Source organism: Lycium barbarum, chromosome 1, assembly GCF_019175385.1.
Source record: "Lycium barbarum isolate Lr01 chromosome 1, ASM1917538v2, whole genome shotgun sequence".
Taxonomy (NCBI): domain Eukaryota; kingdom Viridiplantae; phylum Streptophyta; class Magnoliopsida; order Solanales; family Solanaceae; genus Lycium; species Lycium barbarum.
In genome coordinates this window covers 128,305,344-128,328,137 of record NC_083337.1, presented here as the reverse complement: position 1 = coordinate 128,328,137, position 22,794 = coordinate 128,305,344, and the positions used below count along the sequence as shown (strand labels likewise).

At 37.4% G+C, this 22,794-nt stretch overlaps 2 protein-coding genes across 2 annotated transcripts; one reads left to right on the top strand and one right to left on the bottom strand.

Annotated features, from left to right (window-relative positions):
- Positions 1-6,690: 6,690 nt before the first annotated feature.
- LOC132613984 (uncharacterized) lies at positions 6,691-9,276 on the bottom strand. The gene has a single exon (XM_060328315.1). The coding sequence runs from the start codon at positions 9,274-9,276 to the stop codon at positions 6,691-6,693; it is 2,586 nt and encodes an 861-aa protein (XP_060184298.1).
- Positions 9,277-14,760: 5,484 nt separating this feature from the next.
- LOC132637730 (uncharacterized) lies at positions 14,761-18,505 on the top strand. Its single transcript, XM_060354778.1, has 2 exons — positions 14,761-15,140; positions 15,986-18,505. The coding sequence occupies exon 2, from the start codon at positions 16,420-16,422 to the stop codon at positions 18,409-18,411; it is 1,992 nt and encodes a 663-aa protein (XP_060210761.1). The 5' UTR covers positions 14,761-15,140; positions 15,986-16,419; the 3' UTR covers positions 18,412-18,505.
- The last annotated feature ends 4,289 nt before the right edge of the window (positions 18,506-22,794 follow it).

Here is a 22,794-nt window from a genome sequence, read left to right as displayed (position 1 = left end):
ATGGACATAAGATGCAACAATATCGCTTACTCTTACAAAGAATATCCAATGCTCAAACATGACGAACCATAGGCTTGCCCTTAGTGTAACCGTTCAGCAACTTAGAGTGAGGTGAATTTATGATCACTTAGGACTTGTATGGTTGCAATGTAGGCTTAAGGGATGGGTAGGATATATTTTGAAAAATAGTGACTAACCTCCCTAAGCACTTTTAATACCTTACAATCATAGTTCATTTTTGCACCATCCTTCATCACCCATAGCATTCATCCACATGCTACCCATTCTATCTTATCAACACCCATTTATTTTCTCAAGTTTAAGCATCCTCTTGTTTTCGACAGACTAGTGGGAGACGACATTAAGAAAGCAGATGACAAACTAGACAGTTCCTGTTTTGCAGATTTTTTTTTTTACTTCCCACTAACCATCATCTACCCTTAAGACACACCCATAGACTTCATTTTTTAACTTCATTCAACAACCCTCCCTTAACTTCACATCCTAACTCCAATTCAATAAGTAACCATTAAAAGTGCCTAAGGAGTAAAACAGGGATCAAATTGGGTCAATAAGAACAACGAGAGTAGGCTAATTGGCTGTTGTAAAAAGAAAAGCTAAAGTCTCAACGGGGTTGACTAGGGATATACATACACAAAGGGTAGGCAAGCGACGTTTCAAACTTTGGCTAACAAAGAAATGCCTAGATCACTTCCTAAACTTCTCACTCAATTTCACTTCACAAACACACCGGGTAAGTTCTAGTCATCATTATCAAGCATAGATCATACCAGAGTTTCCTCACATCGCACACATCACATAATCAACACAAAACAGATTCATACAACCATCTAATCAAGCAACTATCACAAATCATGCCAAGTGGGTCATACACGAGTCAATCCAGTCTACTGTAGAAATGTTTCGAGATAGGTTGCCTATTTTTTTAGCATGCTTTTTAAAGATTTTCAAGAAAAACTCATGGTTTCCACATTCCACCTAACCTGAGCACCGAGCATTCGAGTGGTCTGACAGGCTTGACTCCTACGACTCTTCAACAAAAACTAAAAAAAAATCTAACCCGGTTCAAAGGTCCCCCCTTAGGAAAGAACCGAGGTCCCAAGGGGGTAGATGGTGTGTTCCACTAACGAGGGACTCAAGAAGCTACCAAGAAAACCTAACGTAAGAGAACTGGAAATCTTTTTTTTTTTCGACTCAAAGACTCAAACACTAATAAAAAGAAAACCTATGGCAACTTGATCACCATCCTTAACCTCAAAATGTTGTTACAAGGGACGTATTTCCCACCCCATACTTAAATCATGCTTTACCCTCGAAGCATATAGATGGAAAAATTTAAAAACAAAGTAAGGCAAGAAATACTCCCCGAGGCCCACTAGGGCCTAGTCATCATCCTCATCATCCTTAGCCTCGCCACCAGACGGCTCGGCATCTTCTTTCTCATCATCCTCAGCATCCTGTGCCTGGGATTCTTCTTCACTACCCTCCTCCATCTCAGCGGCTATGAGATCCGCAGAACATAAGTCCTCATCAGCGGGCAGCCTGCCCTCCTCTCCAATGAGCACTCTTGAGTAAGTGGTGCGAGGACACTCCGCAAACACACTCGAGATATCCAGCTCAAACTGCTCACTAGCGAGTACCGCTATCTTGTATAGTTGTGTTAGCACAGTCGATTGATCTGATCTTTCTTGTGCTGGAGTCAAGTTGAACTTGCTCTGCTCAGGGGCTTTGACATTAGAGATGTCTATCATGTTATCTGGGCACTCAAGCACCCTGTCATACTTACTCTCCAAATGCGGGACCAGCCTCCTCAGATATGCTGTAAGTGTGTTTCCGAAGCTGTGCTTGAGGGATTTGCCCTCTCTGATGCAGATCATATCCTGAAGCATCCAGTATCCAATGTTGACCGAATGCCCAGTCAAGAAGAAGTACACTATTGCCACTCTCTCTTTCAGCACGGTGGTGAAGTGGTCAAGAGGCATAATGCGGTAATTTAGTAGTCGTAGCCACACTCGTGCCTCCTTCATAAAATCACCCATTAGCATAGTCTTGTGCTTCCTCGGGCCTTCTTGGTATCTTTCCCACTTAGCCATGGACTCAGGGCCACACAAGGTTTCCCGAATGGCCTTATAGTCAGGCCTTTTTATGAACTCAAGCAATGGGCCCACGGGATGGTCTGGGACTCCCAATTGTGCACACAAAGTGGAGGCTGTCAACGACACCCATTCACCCCTCAATTGCATTGAATGATGAGGCTCTCCACCCTCTGTTCTTGCCAAAATCATGTTGGAGTAAAGCTCCAGAACCATGTCAATGTTTACCGGCCCTGGGTTATCAAATACCGAGCTCTAGTCCATTCCGACTATTTGATTGTAAATTCCTCTGAAATTTTTCTTCAACGCCACCTTGTTGACAGGCCGTTCATGCACATATCCATCAGCCAAGGGGAACTCTTTGTACCATTCTTCTGCCAAACCAGCCCCGTAAAAGGAAGGTCGAGGCCTCTGGGAAGAGGCCCGAGGGATAGGGACCACTGGTTGCTTTCCACCATGAGTTGTTTGCCCTTTCTTAGTAGAGGTGTGCTTGCCACCTATACTCCTCTTGGAACCTTGTGACGGGCCTGACTCGTCCACTTTTCATTTACCTTTGTTCACCATTGTACCTGTGAAGATTCAAAACACAAACATCCAACTTTGTTAGCAAATCTTAAACCAAGTGGGGTCGTGAAACGACCCCACACTTATTGCAAGCCGTGTGTTTATGCATTGAATGTTCATATTTCTTAATGTTCGGGTACTCTCATGGATTTAACGACTCTCCAGTGGGGTCGTGAAACGACCCCACACTTACTTCCGACTAAGAAGTTAACTAATTTTTTAGCCTAAAACGACAAAATTAATGAAGTAAAGACTATCCTACAAAACAAAGAAAAGCATGTTGAATGACCTATGGGTGTTCATGGAAATGCCCTATGGTTTAGAATGTTGTTTCAAGTTTATTTGCTACTCAAGACTTCACAAAAATCACACGAAACTTAATTGAGGAATTTTATCAAGCAACTTGTGGGCATAGAACTATCCCTTGAAGTTTTGCAACAATGGAGGGTTGTAAAACCCTCCCTTATCCTTGGGAATCATTGTTCTAGCATCCAACACTCTTTACAAACAATACAATACCGAAACAACCATCCAAATTCGCCCAATCCATAAACCCTTGTTTATCAATCTCTCAACCCAACAAAAAGGGGAAAAAAGGAATGGGATTTCATTGATGAAAACACACGAATTCTTACCTTGTGTTGTGGAGGAGATGATTTACACTACTTTCCTTGGAGTTGGAAGGGATTGGGAGAAGGGTTTTGGTGTTTGGGTTCGGTTGGGAGCTGTTTTAGAGAGAGGGGGGGGGGGGGGGTTGTGAGAAGTGGGGAATAAGTGGGGGTCGATCGTGTCTTATTCTTTTAAAATAATTCGAACTGGGCCGACCCGTGCGTTGGCCATGCGTCGCATGGTCAGCGCACAACATCCCCCTTTCTGAACTTTATACTTAGAAAATTTTTGCTCTGATTTCCCTTCATGCGCTGGAAATGCATCGCATTACCAGCGCACAATACACCCCTTTCTGAACTTTGTACTTAGCCAAAATTTTGGCTCTGAGTACCCCTTGTGTGATTGCCATGCGACGCATGGGCATAGCACACACAAACCTGGAGCTGTTTCATTAACTGCTTCGAGCGTTTATTGTTCCTGCTCATTATTTGGTCTTGCAACATGAACGCACGCATGACATATATGCTACAAAAGTTGGGTTGCCTCCCAACCAGTGCCTTAGTTAAGGTCGTGGCACGACACTGTTTTTTTCTAAATTGTTACATTACAAACTCGGGTTGCCTCCTGAAAAGCACCTGAGTTAACGTCGCGACACGACGCATATCCTTCTCTACTCGTCATCGAGGAGCACTTGCTCCTTTTCCTTGTCAAAATTTCCGCCCCAATATCGCTTGAGGCGCTGTCCATTGACCAAGAACTTGCGCACCCCATCCGTAGTTTGTATTTCGACAACCCCATAGGGTGTAATTTTCGACACCACAAATGGGCCAGACCATCGGGACTTAAGCTTTCCCAGGAACAACCGCAGCCTAGAGTTGAAGAGTAGTACCTGTTGCCCTGGGGCGAATTCACGATGTTGTATATGCTTGTCATGCCATCGCTTTGTTTTCTCCTTGTACAGCTTTGCATTCTCATAAGCCCCCAATCTGAATTCATCAAGCTCGTGCAGCTGCAACAACCTCTTCTCTCCAGCAAATCTCATATCAAGATTGAGTTTTTTGATTCCCCAATATGCTTTGTGCTCTAGTTCAACCGGCAAGTGACATGCCTTCCCATAGACTAACCTGTAAGGAGAAGCTCCGATGGGGGTTTTATATGCTGTGCGATACGCCCATAAAGCATCATCCAACTTCATTGCCCAATCCTTCCTCTGAGCGTTCACAGTTTTCTCTAAGATTTGTTTTACCTCTCTATTTGAGACCTCTACTTGTCCGCATGTCTGTGGGTGGTAAGCTGTAGACACCTTATGCTTCACCCCATATTTCGCCAGAAGGTTCTTCAGCAGGCTGTTGCAGAAGTGGGCACCCCCATCGCTGATCATAGCCTGTGGAGTTCCAAACCTCGTGAATATATTCTTTCGCACAAAATTCACCACCACCTTCGCATCATTGTTTGGAAGAGGGACTGCCTCTACCCATTTTGAAACATAATCGACAGCAAGCAGAATGTACCTGTTACCGAAGGATGGTGGGAAGGGCCCCATAAAGTCGATGCCCCAAACGTCAAATATCTCCACCTCTAATATGTTCGTCAGAGGCATCTCGTGCCTCTTAGAGATGTTTCCCGTACGTTGACATCGATCACAACTTCTAGCAAATGCATGGGCATCTTTGAAGAGGGTGGGCTAATAGAAGCCAGATTGTAATACCTTCGCCGCAGTCCGATCACCTTGAAAGTGTCCCCCGTATGGGGAAGAATGACTACTCTCCAACACTTGACCCACCCCAGTCTGTGGAATGCATCTCCTCACTAGCTGATCAGTTCCTTGCTTAAACAAATACGGCTCATCCCATATGTAAAACCGTGAGTCATGATATAACTTCTTTCTCTGCTGTGAAGTGGCTTCAGGTGGGTACACCCCACTTACGATCAAGTTCACAATATCAGCATACCATGGGACTTCGGCAGCAGGAATTGCAAATAGCTGCTCGTCAGGGAAAGGCTCTCGAATTTGAACATCCTCCACAAAATGGTTATGGTTGTCTAATCTAGACAGGTGGTCTGCAACTTGGTTCTCCGCTCCCTTCCGATCTTTAATCTCAATATCAAATTCTTGCAATAGAAGAATCCACCGAATCAACCTCAGTTTAGCATCCTTCTTGCTGAACAAGTAGCGAATAGCTGCATGGTCTGTGTAAACAATAACATGTGTTCCAACAAGATAGGACTGAAACTTATCGAATGCATAAACCACAGCTAGCAGTTCCTTCTCTGTCACAGTGTAATTCAATTGGGCAGCGTCTAACATCTTGCTAGCATAGTAGATAGAATGAAAAAATTTCTCTCGTCGCTGTCCCAGCACAGCCCCCACAGCGTTGTCACTTGCATCACATATTAACTCGAATGGCAAGTTCCAGTCAGGTGCAATGATTATTGGTGCAGTTACCAATCTCCTCTTTAGACCTTCAAAGGCTTTAATACATGCATCATCAAATAGGAATTTCACATCCTTTTCAAGTAATCTGCACATCGAACTTGAGATCTTTGAAAAATCCTTTATGAAGCGCCTATAGAATCCTGCATGCCCGAGGAAACTGCGTACGCCCTTGACTGATATGGGGGGTGGTAGCTTCTCAATAACCTCCACTTTTGCACGATCAACCTCCAGCCCTCTCTTTGAAACCTTGTACCCAAGGACTATGCCTTCTCAGACCATAAAGTGACATTTTTCCCAATTTAAGACTAGGTTTGTTTCTTCACATCTTGCCAGCACTCGGTCTAGATTCTGCAAGCAAACCTCAAAAGAGTTCCCGAATACCAAAAAATCATCCATGGACACTTCTACGAATTCCTCAACCATCTTTGAAAAAATAGCCATCATGCACCTTTGGAAAGTCGCGGGTGCATTACACAACCCAAATGGCATGCGTTTGAAAGCATATGTGCCATATGGGCATGTAAACGTGGTCTTCTTCTGATCTTCCAGAGCAATAGCTATCTGATTATATCTAGAGTAACCATCCAGAAAATAATAAAACTCTTGCCCGGCTAACCTGTCTAGCATTTGATCTATGAAGGGAATAGAATAGTGATCCTTTCTGGTTGCCTCGTTCAGCTTGCGATAATCCATGCAGATTCTCCATCCAGTGATTGTTCTAGTAGGAATGAGCTCGTTCTTGTCATTTGTCACAACTGTCATCCTTCATTTCTTCGGGACACATTGCACCGGGCTCACCCACTTACTGTCCGAAATGGGAAAAATAATGCCTGAATCTAACCACTTGATTACCTCTTTCTTAACAACCTCCTTCATCACAGGGTTTAGTCTTCGTTGATGCTGTGCGCTAGGCTTATGATCATCCTCCATGAGTATCTTGTGCATGCACAGCGCGGGGCTAATTCCTTAAATATCAGATATCTGCCACCCCAATGCTCTTTTGTGGGACGTCAATACTTTGAGACAAATATTAACCTTTTCGGTGGTCAACTCTGCTGCCAATATCACTGGCAAGGTATCCCCCTCATCTAATAATGCATATTTAAGATGGGCGGGCAGGGGCTTCAATTCCAACATCGAAGGCTTTTCAATTGATAACTTTGGAGTTACACCCATTGTCCTGTCTAAGTGCTCAAACTCGCCTGCCCGAATATAAATACTCGCCATATCCAGAATCTGCACCATCTCAAACGCCGCCGTGTCACCAAAAATATCATCCCCCACCAAGGCTCTCTCCAACGGATCATGAGAAGTGATGAGTGGCCTTCGAGTATCATCATTTAGAACAGTAATGGCGGACAACTCCTCATAGATTACAGGCATCTTCAGAGCTTGGTATACATTGAAGACCTCTACTTTATCATGTACTCGCATGGTAAGCTGCCCACCAGCTACATCAATAAGTGCTCTCCCTATGGCCAAGAACGGACGCCCTAAAATAAATGGGACTTTTGGGTCTGGCTCGAAATCCAATATCACAAAGTCAGCAGGAATTATCAACGACCCTACTTTTACCAATACATCTTCAATAATGCCTTCGGGTCTTGCTAACGATATGTCTGCCAGATGAAGAACTATAGTGGTTGGTCTGGGCACTCCCAACCCTAGCTTCCGGAAGATAGACGAAGGCATCAGATTTATACTTGCACCTAGGTCACAAAGTGCTCGAGCAACAACCTGTGTCCCAATAGAAATCTCAATAGTGAAACTTCTGGGATCCTTCAATTTTGGGGGCAACTTGTTCTGAATACGAGAAGTGCACTCCTCAGTAAGTGAAACCGTGGCATACTCTGTGAAACGACTCTTGTTTGCAACAATATATCTGATGTACTTAGCATACTTTGGAATACCCTGCAGCATATCGACCAAGGGGACGTTCACGCGTACCTGCTTAAGCAAATCAAGAAACTTCAAATAAGTAGCCTCTTCTTTCTGTCTTGCCAGTTGTTGAGGGAATGGAGGCGGTGGCTTTGCAACCACGGCCTGTGGCTGCTTTTCCACTGGTGCCTCGACTGCCTTCTCTTTTTCACTTGTTTCTGTAGCAATCTTCTCTTTTTCAGCTTCTACTCGAACAGTTTTCTTTGAAGTCACTTCTTCTAGTTCTCGCCCATTTCGCAGAGTTACAGAATTGCAAGGCTTGGGATTCACATCTGTGTCACTTGGAAGTCCTCCAGGTGGTCTAGTATTTTGTGCACCAGCTATCTGTCCCATCTGCCTCTCTAAATTCCGTACAGCCAAATCGTGATTCTGATTATCTGCTATCAACTTCTGCTGGTCTATCATCATCTTCTGCATGTCACCCATCATCTTTTTCATCATTTCTTCCATACTATTTGTGGGAGCTTGAGGAGTAGGTGCTGACTGATAGTTCTGCTTCTGATTACCTGAGTTGTCACTCCACCTGATATTCGGATGGTTCCTCCAATTTGGGTTGTAGGAATTTCCGTATTGATTGTTGTTTCCTTGCCCCTTGCCTGCATTACCCACAAAGTATATGGATGCGGGATTTGCAGGGCATTCATCACTGTTGTGACCCTCTCCGCAGACATCACAAAAGGCTATGGCTTGCTGCACTGCATGCACCTGTGGTGGCGCTTGTGACGCATCTAACTTCCTGAGTTCGGTGCGCATGGCATCAATCTGTGCTGATAATGTTGTAAAATTATCTACTTCAAAGACGCCCGGTGCTTTCCTAACTGAACTGCTAGCTGCATCATCCTGCCAGTCTGGAGTGCTTTGAGTAAACCTGTTCAATAATGTGAATAGGTCTTCATAGCTTAGATCAAGAGCCTGCCCTCCTGCAACAGTGTCTAGTGATGACTTATGTTGGGCATCCAGACTCTCAATGAATGTGTGTGCCAGAACTTCATTCGTCTGATGGTGGTAAGGACAATCTCTGAGAAGACCCTTAAACCTCTCCCAGGCTTGATACAAATTCTCTCCATTTTTCTGCCTGAATGACATGATCTCTCTTCGGAGGCGAGCGATCTTTGCTGGTGGAAAGAACCTTGTCAAGAATTTTGTCGCCAAGTCATCCCACGTAGTGATAGAATTGGCCGGCTCTGCTAATAACCAGTTACTTGCATTCCCCAATAGAGAGAAGGGGAACAGTGTCAGTCGCACATATTCTTTAGTGACCCTTCCAGTAGCAAAAGTATCGACAATCTGCAGAAAAGTATGGATGTGACGCTGAGGATCCTCATGTGACATTCCCGTGAATTGCCCACTAGAGTGAAGTAGTTGAATCATAGGATGCTTCAGCTCAAAGTGCCCTTCGATGGTGGGCTTGACAATGCTTGAAATGACATCCGCCACACGAGGCACTGTAACCTCTCTCACTTTCGCCGGTTGATTATTAGCCATGACCACAGGTAATTCTGCGACAGCCTGCGGGTTCTGCAATAAATTAAAATCTCTCTTGCGCCGATTGAAAGTACGTTCAGGCTCAGGATCGAATTCTTCAAGATTGTTTTGACTCGCAGTCCTTCGCATTCGAGTAAAGTACCTGCAATCAAGTAACAACTAATATCAAGACGTTAACACTTGGATAAAATGAAGCAATAAAATTTATTATGGCAAAAATAATTGATTTCTAAGTCCCCGGCAACGGCGCCAACAACTTGTTGCGTCCAAATGCACACGCAAGTGTACGTGGTCGTACAAGTAATAAAGTGCTTATATAAAATCGGATGTCGAACCCACAGAGACTTATGACCAATATTTCACGAAAATAAACTATTGCTTACTATCTATGCAAGTGAAGAATAAAAGTGTTGGTTCTTTTATAACTAAATGCTATAATGTAATTGACTAGTAATGTATCTAGAAATTGTGCTTAGAACGTAATTGAGAACGACTTTTATCAAGAGTTTAGAAGTATTCCAGGGTCGTGGTTGGTTCATCAATCCTATTGAGTCAGTCAAGTATCACACCTTAGCAACTTTGTTCACAATAGCTAATTAACCGGATTGTTAATCTCGTAGTATTCTTCCGAACCACTACTCGCCGATTCAAGATAATTCTCCTCCTATATTCCTATGGTATTGACCTATCGAGAATGCAATAAGAGCACGGTATATAATTGATTGCGGTAACTAAGTATATTCCTATCCTAGTCACAAATCCTAGCCCAACTTTAGGGATATTCAGATCACAATCTCATTTCTTCTTCTCCAAATTAACAATGTCTTTCCCAAGCACGTATATCAATGAGTAAATAGAACTCAACTGTTGCGCAGACAATCAAGAAATTAAACACAGAAGTAATGAATCAATTGCATACGAACAAGCTACTAAGGTTGAAATACTTGTCAAACGTCAATAGACATGGCTACGCCACAACCCCAGAATTTAAGTGTTTAGTTACATATAATTCGATAATGGAAACAAGAATTCATGATTAACATAGGGTTTTGATGTAAAGAAAAATAATAGTAGAGGAATAAAACCTAGAAAGAGTTTCACAAGTCTCAAAATTCGTCCAAGCCGCCTTTCTAATGTTCAAAACGGCTATTTATATGCTAAGGTAAATATGAGATAAGTTGGTCCAATCCTGATCTAAATAGGACAACTGACTCCGCTTGTGCGCTAGCTGTGCGTCGCATGGCCAGTGTATAACCTCCTTTATGTTCTTCTTGTGCGGCGCATGGCCAGCGCATGAGACCTTCGGTGGTCAGATTTTGCCTTCAAGTGCTGGAACTTCCTTCGCAACCTTCAATCGACGTACTCAGCCGCAGAATCACTCAAAACTGCCCGGAATACCCTTCGTTGGTCCTTGTTGTACCTATTCATAAAAACATACCAACATAAGCTCATATACAACAATTCACTTTCAGAACTGCGATGAAAGAGCACGGTATATAATTGATTGCGGTAACTAAGTATATTCCTATCCTAGTCACAAATCCTAGCCCAACTTTAGGGATATTCAGATCACAATCTCATTACTTCTTCTCCAAATTAACAACGTCTTTCCCAAGCACGTATATCAATGAGTAAATAGAACTCAACTGTTGCACAGACAATCAAGAAATTAAACATAGAAGTAACGAAGCAATTGCATACGAGCCAGCTACTAAGGTTGAAATACTTGTCAAACGTCAATATTCATGGCTACGCCACAACCCCAGAATTTAAGTGTTTAGTTACACATGATTCGATAATGGAAACAAGAATTCATGATTAACATAGGGTTTTGATGTAAAGAAAAATAATAGAAAAGGAATAAAACCTAGAAAGAGTTTCACAAGTCTCAAAATTCGTCCAAGCCGTCTTTCTAATGTTCAAAACGGCTATTTATATGCTAGGGTAAATATGAGATAAGTTGGCCCAATCCCGATCTAAATAGGAAAACTGACGCCGCTTGTGCGCTGGTTGTGCGTCGCATGGCCAGCACATAACCTCCTTTATGTTCTTCTTGTGCGGCGCATGACCAACGCATGGTCTGTCTGAGATTCAGGAATGGTGTTTTTGTGCGCTGGCTGTGCGGTGCATGGCCAGCGCATGAGACCCTTCAGTGGTCAGATTTTGCCTTCAAGTGCTGGAACTTCCTTTGCGACCTTCAATCGACGTACCCAGCCTCGGAATCACTCAAAACTGCCCGGAATACCCTTCGTTGGTCCTTGTTGTACTTATTCATAAAAACATACCAACATAAGCTCATATACAACAATTCACATTCAAAATTGCGATGAAAGTGCTAAGAAGCAAAGTGTAAATGACACTAAATGTAGATATTTATGTCAAATATCATTACACCTTTTCCCTTCCCCACGTTGTGAGCAGAAAACGTAAGATTTGCTTCTAGAAAATTAAGGAGTCCAACATTACTTTAGTGGAAAAGATTAAATCAAATGAGGAATGTTGAGAGTGCAGTTTCATTATCAAACCCCAGCCTCGAGGTAAATATCATGTTTGCATGTCAAATACTACTATATATGATCAAAAACACGTACTCTATCAACTTTATCTTTAAATAATTTGCATAAAAAAGGATCGGTGATTGTTTAGCAGTAATCTGTATATTAAGACAATTTGTCTTAGTTAGCAAAATCTCCTCTCTCTTTATCACACATTTCTTTTACAGTTTATAATTTTTGAAATGTTTTTTTTTAGGTTTCAAATGATGACATTATCGTTCCTTTAATTTGACGCCAGGTTAATCCTTTTGAAATCATTTTGTATTTATCTTTTTGTTTTTAAAATGTTTTTGGCTTACAAATTTATTACTTTGAATGTAATTATGTTCTATTTACTGCTGCTGGGCAGGAAGATATGATGACATGAAACTTGATTACGTGCGTTGGTTGTTCGTCCACTTCAAGCACTCAAAATGGATCTTCACAGGGGTTGATTTGATTACTTAGGTAATTCTAGGCAAAGACCTTATTTTCAAATTCTGTTTTTGTTCTCTTCTATTCTTTGAGTTCATGAATGTATTCTTCTTTACCGTGTTATGTTTTTTGAGATTCATTTTGTGATGTTTTGGTTTCAAATTAATGTTGTTCTCTTCTTTTTTGTTTTATTTCTTTGTTCTGAACAAAGATATTTGATCAGATGTATGATTCCATTTTATCTATCAATAATGAATTATGGAACTTTTTCTCTGAGATGTGAAACTAACAAGTCTATTAGAAAGTCGAATGAGCAATTTTCACACGAATTGTAATTACATATATTTGATTGCTATTAACTTTGCTCTTCTTCTTCTTCTTATCTTGCGATGATGAAAAGCGTGTTTCTGTTATTGTCAGCTTCTAAATTAAGTTGACTATGTTATTATTCCTTTTTTCTTTTCAATGATTTTTAAAGTTATATTGCAAGATTTTTGTTAGGAACAATATTTTAAGTTTTTTGTAGGGTTGGAAGCCATACTGCCTATGGTACAATATTTCTCATAGTTATTGGTTGTTAATGCCCCAAAAACAATATGACACAGTCTAATAAACATTAGAAGCCAGCCAAAGAATCAGCAAATAAGTTATCTTTTTAGTCTTTTAGAACGTTTATAGTAGTTATACATTTTCATGAGCACATAGTGTTAATATTTTTTAATGTGAATGAATAAATTAAATATGACAATGTGTGGTAGCAATGAAATCACACGAGAATGTTTTCAAATGGTTGGTTGTAAGACTTATCAAATCCGTGTAATTTATGACAAAATAGATGTTATCCATATACAAATTAATTTTTACATAAGCAATTCTGGAGAGAGAAAATTGAGGATTTTCCAACAACAAAAAAAAAAAAGATACAACACGGGAGTTATTTCATTAGAGAAGAATAAGAGAGAGACTAGGATTGTATAGAAAGAATTCTCCTCTCAATTTAAAGGAAGTGGCAGGCTGCATGATAAATGCTACGAAGTTATCTAGTAAACGAAGCACGCATTTTAAGCTTTTGTATAAAATTTGGGAAGCAAATGAGACGAGGGAATATAACAAGATATAAATTATAAGATATTACAATTTACAAGAATATGGTCATTTGATTCCCAGAATACATAGGTGCTCTAGAGGATTTAAAGCATACCAAAGAAAAAATCCATTTCACTATATGTAACAATATTCGAAATAGTAAAGGTGATGTGATGCCTCTCTTTCACCAAGCAACACAATTATCGTTTTTTTTTTTTTTTTTTGGCTTTTTCTCTATTTTCTTTCCTCACTTATGCGATATAAAAATGCTCAAAAATCACTCCTTTAACACTCTTAATCGCGTTAAATAAATATGTTAAAAAACTAAAAATTTCGTTAACTCTCTTAATTATTATAAAAGTTTCCGAACTCCCTCATTTGGTTCTCCTAATTACACATCTATATTTAGAGTGTTGAAGAAGGGTCAGATTTTTCTTTCTAATAACGTAAATGAGGTATAAATAAGGATAATAAAGAGTCATATTTTTTCTTTTCTTATTCCATAATGCAATGTGAATATATGAATTACTAAAACCCAAAAATAAAATAAAAAATCCCCTTTAATGTCCCCAAATCAAAGGAGTTATCTTTTGGAGAGTTATTTCCCCAATTAACTTTTTAGTTATTACCAAAACAATGTTGCAATAATCATTGTATTAATGTTGTTAAACTCTTCCATTTCCCTATATATATATATATATAAGGGCACTTTTGATACTTTTTTTACTTCTTCGACACTACATGCACATATTCTATTCGGAAATCTAATGCTTTGTTGCTCTCTGATAATCCCTATAGGATGAGAGTAGGTAAATATCACACCAAGTCACTAAATGGTATCATGACTTGTCTTTTACATTACATTTTGCGTCATGTGCGTTAATTTTTTTTGTTTTCTATGATTAAAGCATAACCTCCACGGTAATGTTTCACTATCACAGCTTAATTCTTGCAATGCTCTCTTCAACAAATACCAGTATAGGAATGAGAGTTGAGATATGTGATCTCTAATATTAATGAATCTTACGCGATGCAAAGATGCAGTAGATGAGCCTCAGTACGGGTACCGAGTATGAGAGAAAACCAACAAAAAAAAAGTTCTCTCTAACTTTTGAATTTCCTGCATAACTATATTGGAATATAATCCAAGTATTTTCCTCACCCTAATTTGCTGAGAATATATCTTTATTTATTTATTTATTTATTTATTTATTTATTTTTATCACAGTCATTTATACGTAAAGAAAGTCAGGTAATTTATGATCAAGTAAACTTAATGTTTTTGTTGGTTGAACTATTAATAATGCTATAATATTCATTGAATTTAGTATGCAGTTACAATAATTAAATGATCAATTTATTGGAAATTTTCATATCAACTTTCTTATGTTTTCCTCCTTTCTATCGGCAGTTTTTAATTTGAAATTGCAGCTTGAGAATATCTCTTTAGCAATTTTCCTGAATAGGCAATCTCAGGATCGGGACTTCAGGGGCGGACCTACATGTAATTTGGAGGTGCTCCAGCACCCGTTAAACCCGACGGGGATTAGGTATAGTTATATAAAAAATATATGAAAAATGGGTATAAATATTTAAAAAGCACCCAGGAAACCAAAAAGTTTAGTGGGTGCTTTGGTTTCCAGATCCAACTTAAGTGTTTCGGCGGGTCCAGGTCCTATGTTCGAACCTCTGTGCCAGCGTTCTAATTTTTTTTAGCTGCTGTTTTTGTTGACTTTGTATATTTAACTTTTCCTACTTTTTAGTTTATTTATCAAATAAAAGGTAAAAGGTTCATCGTTTCCCAAAAATCAAACAACAGCACAGCAACCAAAACCCTTATTCCCAAAACCAAATTTCAATCTTCTTCAATTCTTCTCCTATTCTTTCCAATTTCGTTTTTTATTTTCATTATCGTCATCCACTAATCTCAGAACACAGGTATTTTAATTTTTTAAGAGCTGAAAATTTGAATTAGGATTTTGGGGGATTTAATTTTTCTAATGATGTTTGTTTATTTCTTAGTTCTTACACATTACAAGTTAAGGGCTTCTATATTTTCTCACCAATCTTCCGTCTAATGGTTCATCGTTGGCTCGTTGCTAATCATATATTGTTGATTTGAATACCAAATTGTGGATAGTGTAATTTGTGTTTTTTCCTTTGTTAGTTTTTTGGCTAAGAACTTTTGGCTCGTGATTTTGAATTTTTCTCATGTGCATTTCTAGTGGTCTGAATAAAAATAGCGCTAGGATATTGAATTCACAAGCATTGCTTTTGGCCAGCTATTTTATAAACAAAAGAGAGGCTTTTGTTCATCGTTGGCTCGTTGCTAATCATATATTGTTGATTTGAATACCAAATTGTGGATAGTCAGATAGTGTAATTTGTGTTTTTTCCTTTGTTAGTTTTTTTGGCTAAGAACTTTTGGCTCATGATTTTGAATTTTCTCATGTGCATTTCTAGTGGTCTGAATAAAAATAGCGCTAGGCTAATGAATTCACAAGCATTTCTTTTGGCCAGCTATTTTATGAACAAAAGAGAGGCTTTTGGGGAGAACGAGGGAAAACTCATCCCAAGCTACTTATAAATTTAGCTTGGAACGAAGGATGAAATAACTTCAGAAAAGCTATTTCAACATGTCTGCCATGAGGCTATTGTAATACTAGTGTTCTTTGTTGTCTGGAAATGAGCATCTTTGTTTCTTTCCTTTCTAAATTTGGAAATGGTTTTTTCTTTTAGTATGCTACATTTAAAAGGAGTATTAATTAAATCCTGTTTTGTAGGAATTGTCTTAAATCTTGTGAATCGGATGGATAAGTTTGTCACCAGGTTAAAACGTGGACAACCAAGCACTAGTTCTACTATTCCACCTGTTGCTTCATCCATACCTTCGAAAGTTCAGAGGGATAAAAATCCTTCAAATATCAATTTCAATTATATGAAAGCAGACCTGGCAAACAGAAGGCCTATTGCAGAATATGACCCTAATATACGTGATGAAGTTAGAAGATATTATATTCAAAAAGGACCTTGTCAGCCTATGAATCATGATTTTCCTAAAACTCAGTTTGGGAAGAAAAAGAAAACAATGCGTCAGTTTCATCCTGGTTGGTTCAAAGGTTGACATTCCAAGTGGTTAGAGTACAGTATATCAAAAGATGCTGCTTATTGTTTGTGTTGCTATTTGTTTAAAAATGAGCATGATGTTCGTGGAAATATGAGAGATGCTTTTACGAAAAAAGGTTATAAGGGTTGGAACAAGGCTAAGGAAAGATTCAAAACTCATATTGGAGAGGTAAATAGCATCCACAACAAGTGTTTCAACACGATGATTGATTTGATAAATCAATCACAATCAATTCGCACTTCTTTTGACAAGCGTAACGAGAAAGACAAAAATGAATCTCGACATCACTTGGGTGCTTCAATTGATGTGGCAAGGTTTCTCTTAAGATTAGGATTGTCGTTTCGTGGTCATGATGAGAGCACATCATCTACAAATAGAGGTATATTTCTTGAACTTTTGCAATGGTATGGAGCCATGGATCAGGAAGTTGGAAGCATTATATTACAAAATGCTCCAAAAAATGAAATGATGTGTTGTCCAAAAATTCAAAAAGATATTGTTGATGCATGTGCAAAAGAAACAATCAAAGCTATTATTGAAGACTTGGATGGTGATTATTTCGGAATACTGGTTGATGAATCGAAGGATATATCACACAAGGAGCAAATGGCACTTGTTCTACGATATGTTGACAAAAAAAGTGAAGTGATAGAGCGATTTGTTGGTATTGTCCATGTTAATGATACATCTGCACGATCAATGAAGGAAACAATCTATTCTTTTCTTTCGGATCACTCATTAAGTCCATCCCAAATACGTGGACAAGGTTATGATGGTGCTAGTAACATGCAAGGAGAACTAAATGGTCTTAAAAGTTTAATTTTGCGTGATACTCCATCTGCATATTCCACTCATTGTTTTGCTCACCAATTGCAGTTGACACTTGTGGCTCTTGTGAAGAAAAATTCAGATGTGGATGATTTTTTTTGTATAGTTACTAATGTATTGAATATTGTTGGAGCATCTTATAAGCGCAGGGATTTGCTCAGACAACATCAAGCTGCAAAGTTAGAAGAGTTGCTCATTTCTGGTGAAGTGCACACAGGACGGGGACTAAATCAAGAACGTGGGCTTCAACGACCAGGTGACACTCGTTGGGGTTCTCATTATAAAACTTTACAGAACTTCATTGATATATTTCCATCAATTCTTTATGTTCTTGAATTTGCTGCATGTGAGTGTCCAAATTATATCGATAGACTTACAGCTGAAAGTGTTGTGGATAAGATTAAGGGGTTTGATTTTGTTTTTATATTGTACTTGATGTTGGAAGTTCTGAAGAAGACAAATTATTTGAACTGCTCGTTACAGAAAATGGATCAAGATATTGTCAATGCTATGGGGCTGCTCAATACTGCAAAGCAAGAATTGCAAATGATGAGGGATAGGGGATGGAAATCATTACTGGATGATGCCCTTTCTTTTTGTAATAAGCATGAGATATTTATTCCGAAGATGGATGCTAACTACATTCCTGGGAAGTCGAAACGTAGAGCTCTTGATGTTACATATTCTCATCATTTTCGTGTTGGAAATTTTTATCCTGTTATTGATTTGCTGCTTCAGGAGCTTAATAATCGTTTCGACACTGTTAGTACTGATTTACTTCTTGGTATGACTTGTTTACATCCAACTAAGTCATTTGGTAATTTTGATAAGAAAAAAGTAATGAGGTTGGCTGGATATTATCCGAATGAGTTTGATAGCAACAAGCTTCGAGATCTCAGTTGCCAGCTTGATAATTTCATAGTGTATGTTCGAGGTTCTGATAAGAGATTTTTCAATATGAAAGGGATTACTGATCTTGCTAAAGTATTGGTTCAATCAGAATTGCACCAGACCTGGCCACTTGTTTATTTGCTTATCAAGTTGACTCTTATTCTTCCTGTTGCTACTGCTTCTGTGGAACAAGCTTTCTCATCGATGAAGTACATCAAAAATGAACTCCGCAACAGTATGAGTGATGAATTTTTAAATGGTTGTTTAGTATGCTATGTAGAGCGTGAGATATTTGCAACTATAAGTAATGATGCTATTATTCATCATTTTCAGAAAATGAAAAGTCGTCGAGCGCAGTTGTGATTTGTGACTTCAAGTCTTTTTTTTGGATCAGACTTGAGACTAAGTCTTTTTTTTTTGGGGGATCGGACTTGTGACTACTGACTAGAAGTCTTTTTTTTTTTAGATCAGACTTGAGACTAAGTCTTTTTTTTTTGGATCGGACTTGTGACTACTGACTAGAAGTCTTTCTTTTGTATGAAACTTATGATTAAAAGCCTCTTTTAGTAATGATAATATTAGTTGCAATTTTCTTTTAGTGTTGCATTCAAACAGTTGTGCATTTATATTATGTCATCGTTAGCAACTCATGTTAAAGAAAATGAGACAACCACGATCCTGAAATCCTGGGTCCGCCACTACGGGACTTAATTTGTATTTCTTTCTTTTATTACACTAACTACACTTCTTATTGCAATATTTATCAAATGGTGACATTAATTATATATTTAACAATATATTTTTAATCTTTTTTATAATCGCGCAAAGTGCGGACAAGTACACTAGTTAAAGTATATGCATAAAAATTGTTATTAATCACAGTATATGCTATTTTTTCTTCCATACTTTTTTTTTTTCCATTTTAACAAAGTTAAAGAGCTGTCAGATAGCCATTACTCGGTGCTAAGAGTGATCCTCTGGGGCTCCATGACCCGAAGACCATGGGGGCTCTTTCTTTCATGAAAATTCATTGAAGAGTGTTTTTAATTGTCGTGAAGCTCCCTTTCATGCCATTCCTACGTTGCCAGTCGCTGGCTTGGAAAAGTAGAGGGATGAATGCTCTACTATTATGACTAGTATTTACAATATTCAATTAAACAGTATTTTGGTATTTCTTTACACTTATCTTTGACTAATTACTACATTGGTGCTTGAATGTCGCTTAATTTTCATATTTATGAGCACACAAATAAAATAAAAGATTCTTTACACTCTGTTTAATCCCTTTATTCTGTTCTTTTATATTTTTTTGTTACAAAAGATTTTTTGATTTGGTATATAGAGGTATCAATGGGTTGGTTGGGCCAAAGTAATTTTAACGAGGTGATTCAATAAACGGCTTGAGTCATAACCCGCTAATAATTTGCTTGAGTCAAGATGTGTGAATTAATTTAGACTAAACAACGAGTCATAACTCAACTCGATTTATTATTTATTAATGTACCAAAAAAGTTTATTACTTTATTTATTAGCCAAATCAATCTTCTTTTTAATTTATTATTATTTTATCTAACCATGAAAAACTCCAAAAATTCTCTCTATGTTTTGATACATTCTTATGGGTCAATTTGATGTACATGCACGTTCAAAATTGGTGCAAGTTTTTAGATGCTCTAGTTTGGATTACGAACAAAGTGACTCGACAATGAAATGTATGTTTGGTTCGACTTATTCAAATTAAATTTGAGTGCATTACTTATGTTTTCATGAAATAGCATACACAGGTTGCTGCCTCGAATAGAATCGATGCAGTAGACTATAATATATAACAACTATTGACACGCAAGTATAGAACAAAATTGAAAACCACTTTAAAGAAATTCCATTGAAATAAGGATCAGAATTGCAGATATGCTTGAAAGAGACATCATAAAATAGATAAACTTGAGTAGATCTCAACTAGACTGAATTTAAACAGCAAATAGTACTAGTCCACCGTCGAAATTAACTTCAGCAAACACTCGGTGGGAGAGCAACCTGTTTGTTGTCATTAATAAAAACAAGAACACGAGTGCAGTCCACTGGCTCTGGAATTGGCTTGGAAATATTTAACACCACGATGTGAAGATTTGGATTTTCTTTGTGTATTATACTCACTGCTTTGTCCACATTTTGTCCCATCAGCTCTGGCCAAACAGACTTACCTATACACACTCATTAACATGTTTTTGCAATTATTAAACATTATAAAGAACAACAAGAAGCAAAACAAGTGAAAAATGAACATAAATTAACGTACCTGGAACCTTACACTGATCACACTTAGGAAGACTCATATCGGGCTAATTAATTCCCTAATTCTATTATACTATATAGATATGCAATGCTTGTGAGAATATTACTCTAGGGTGCCTATATTTATAGGTGTCTCTAGTCTTTGATTTTAATGTATTTTCCATATTTAACTCATTCTATATAGTAATCAATTTAAAATTTTACTCAGGAATTGAAAGATGGAGATCTTAATGATTTATATATATTTGATTCATTCTATATAGTAATCAATTTAAAGTTTTACTTAGGAATTGAAAGATGGAGATCTTATAGCCTGTTTGGCCAAGCTTATTTTCCCCGCAAAAGTACTTCTTTTTTCAATAAGTGCTTATTTGAAAAAAAGTGAGGTATTTGGCCAAGCTTTTGGGAGAAAATAAGTGCAAGTAGCAGAAGCAGTTTTTCAGAAGCTAAAAAAAAACAGTTTTTGCCAAAAAACACTTTTTTGAAAAGTACTTTTGAGAAAAAATACAAATAGAAACACTTTTTAAAAGCTTGGTCAAACACTAATTGCTGCTCAAAAGTATTTTTTTAATTAATTGGCCAAACACCAACTGCTTTTCACTAAAAGTGTTTTTTTGAAAAGTACTTTTTTAAAAAAGTACTTTTTAAAATAAACTGGTTTTAGAAGCTTGGCCAAACAGACTATTAATGTTAGTTATTTGATTTACTAACGTAAATGGATAGAGATCTCAAACACATCATTATATTGGGAAAATAGATTAATTGTATTTAAATTTATCCCGAAAAGTTATTTACACATTTCAAATTTGTGAATGTTTCCATACGTCAATATTCTTTCCTAAACTGTGCCATTTCCCCCTAAGAGTAGCATGACATGGAAAGTTCTTTCACCTTCTAAATGTGTCATTTTCATTGGATCATATTTTTTTATTACATTTGTTTCAACTAGTAAATTTGTTCACGTTTCTCACGGATTTATTTTGTGAAATATATTTTTTAATATTAGATATAAAAAGTAGTTTAAAGATTCTTTTTAATTAATGTTCAAATCAAAATAGATTAGATTTCAAGTTTTAATTATTTTATTATTAACACTTAGTTTTATGTTTTCCCCTTTTTCGTCACCTAAGGAAACTATACATATACAATATATTTCCTTCTGTGCATATTTCTAACTTTTAAAACTTGGTTTTCCTTGTATTTCTAGTATACGTATATTGATGTCTAACTAATTATTTCTTTCTTTAGAGAATTCAGTTTTTGTGGCTTTGTGATATTTTCCTTGAATCGAATTTAAAAAGAGAGTAAAGAAAAATAAACAAATAAAAAAATAGAATGAAAGGTGAAAACAACGATAAACCGAATCAATCGAGATAAAATTTGACGAATTTCTTCTATAATTGTTATCTTTATTATGTTTTTACCCTTTCTTTCTTTTCTTTTCCTTTCTTACTTATTTTATTCCACTTGGTTTACGAATCTGAGATTCTAAATTAGGATATTTTAGTTGACTAACGGGCACATGTCGTGAGGCACAGCTATTTACTTCTAATTAATTTCCTTAGTTATTCAGTTAAGGCATAAAAATAAATAATCTACAGTATTACATTCACAAAGAAAGAAAGGGAAAGGAAATTAATTAAGAATTATAACTACATCTCATCTCATGAAAGGTAAAAAGGGGAAATTTTTTTGATTTTTACACATATACGAAAAAGAATAAATAATTGGAACACAATTTTTTTTTTTTTAGTTCATCTTCTAATGATCTCTATGATCAATAAGAAATAAATCTTCTCTTGATACGCAACCCGTTAGAGAATGAGTGTTAGCACACCTATGAACAAATAAACAACTTAGCTTGTTTAATTAAAATAACACAAAACACAAGAAATTAGACGTATATAAAATATAGGAAATTACCAAACTCCTTTTCTTTTCCTTTTTCTTTTCTCGAATAAAAAATCTAGATAATTGTTAATATAAAACTAAGTAGGAGTACTGTATTTGATATTTATGATGTATCTATTTTTATTATAACCATCAAAGAATAATTATATTAGAAAGAAGAAGGAAACCTGTCTTTTTGTAAAATGTTATAGGGTGAAAATCATTTTCCCCCCAAACTTTACTTCAAAAATCAAACTCCCCTCTCAACTTTAAATAATAGTCATTCTCTCACCCCCCCCCCTTCTTTATCCTAATTGCTTTTTAAAATTCCTATTTTACCCTTACATTACCAATTTTTTTTTCCTTTGCTTCTTTAAAATAGTGATTTTTTTAATCTCTTTAATCTATGTAACAGATTTCCTATAAGAAAATAAATATTATTTTGGAGACGGAAAAAGAAAAGTGAGAAATACTAGCTGAGTACATAACTCAATACCGTTCTATAATGAAATAAGTGAGAAGAATAAGAATTTTTATTATTAATAATAATCAAAACCCGGA

What these genes read in the sequence shown, in the direction of transcription:
- LOC132613984 (XM_060328315.1), bottom strand. Translation starts at nt 9,276, where the DNA reads ATGCGAAGGACTGCGAGTCAAAACAATCTTGAAGAATTCGATCCTGAG.
- LOC132637730 (XM_060354778.1), top strand. Translation starts at nt 16,420, where the DNA reads ATGAGAGATGCTTTTACGAAAAAAGGTTATAAGGGTTGGAACAAGGCT.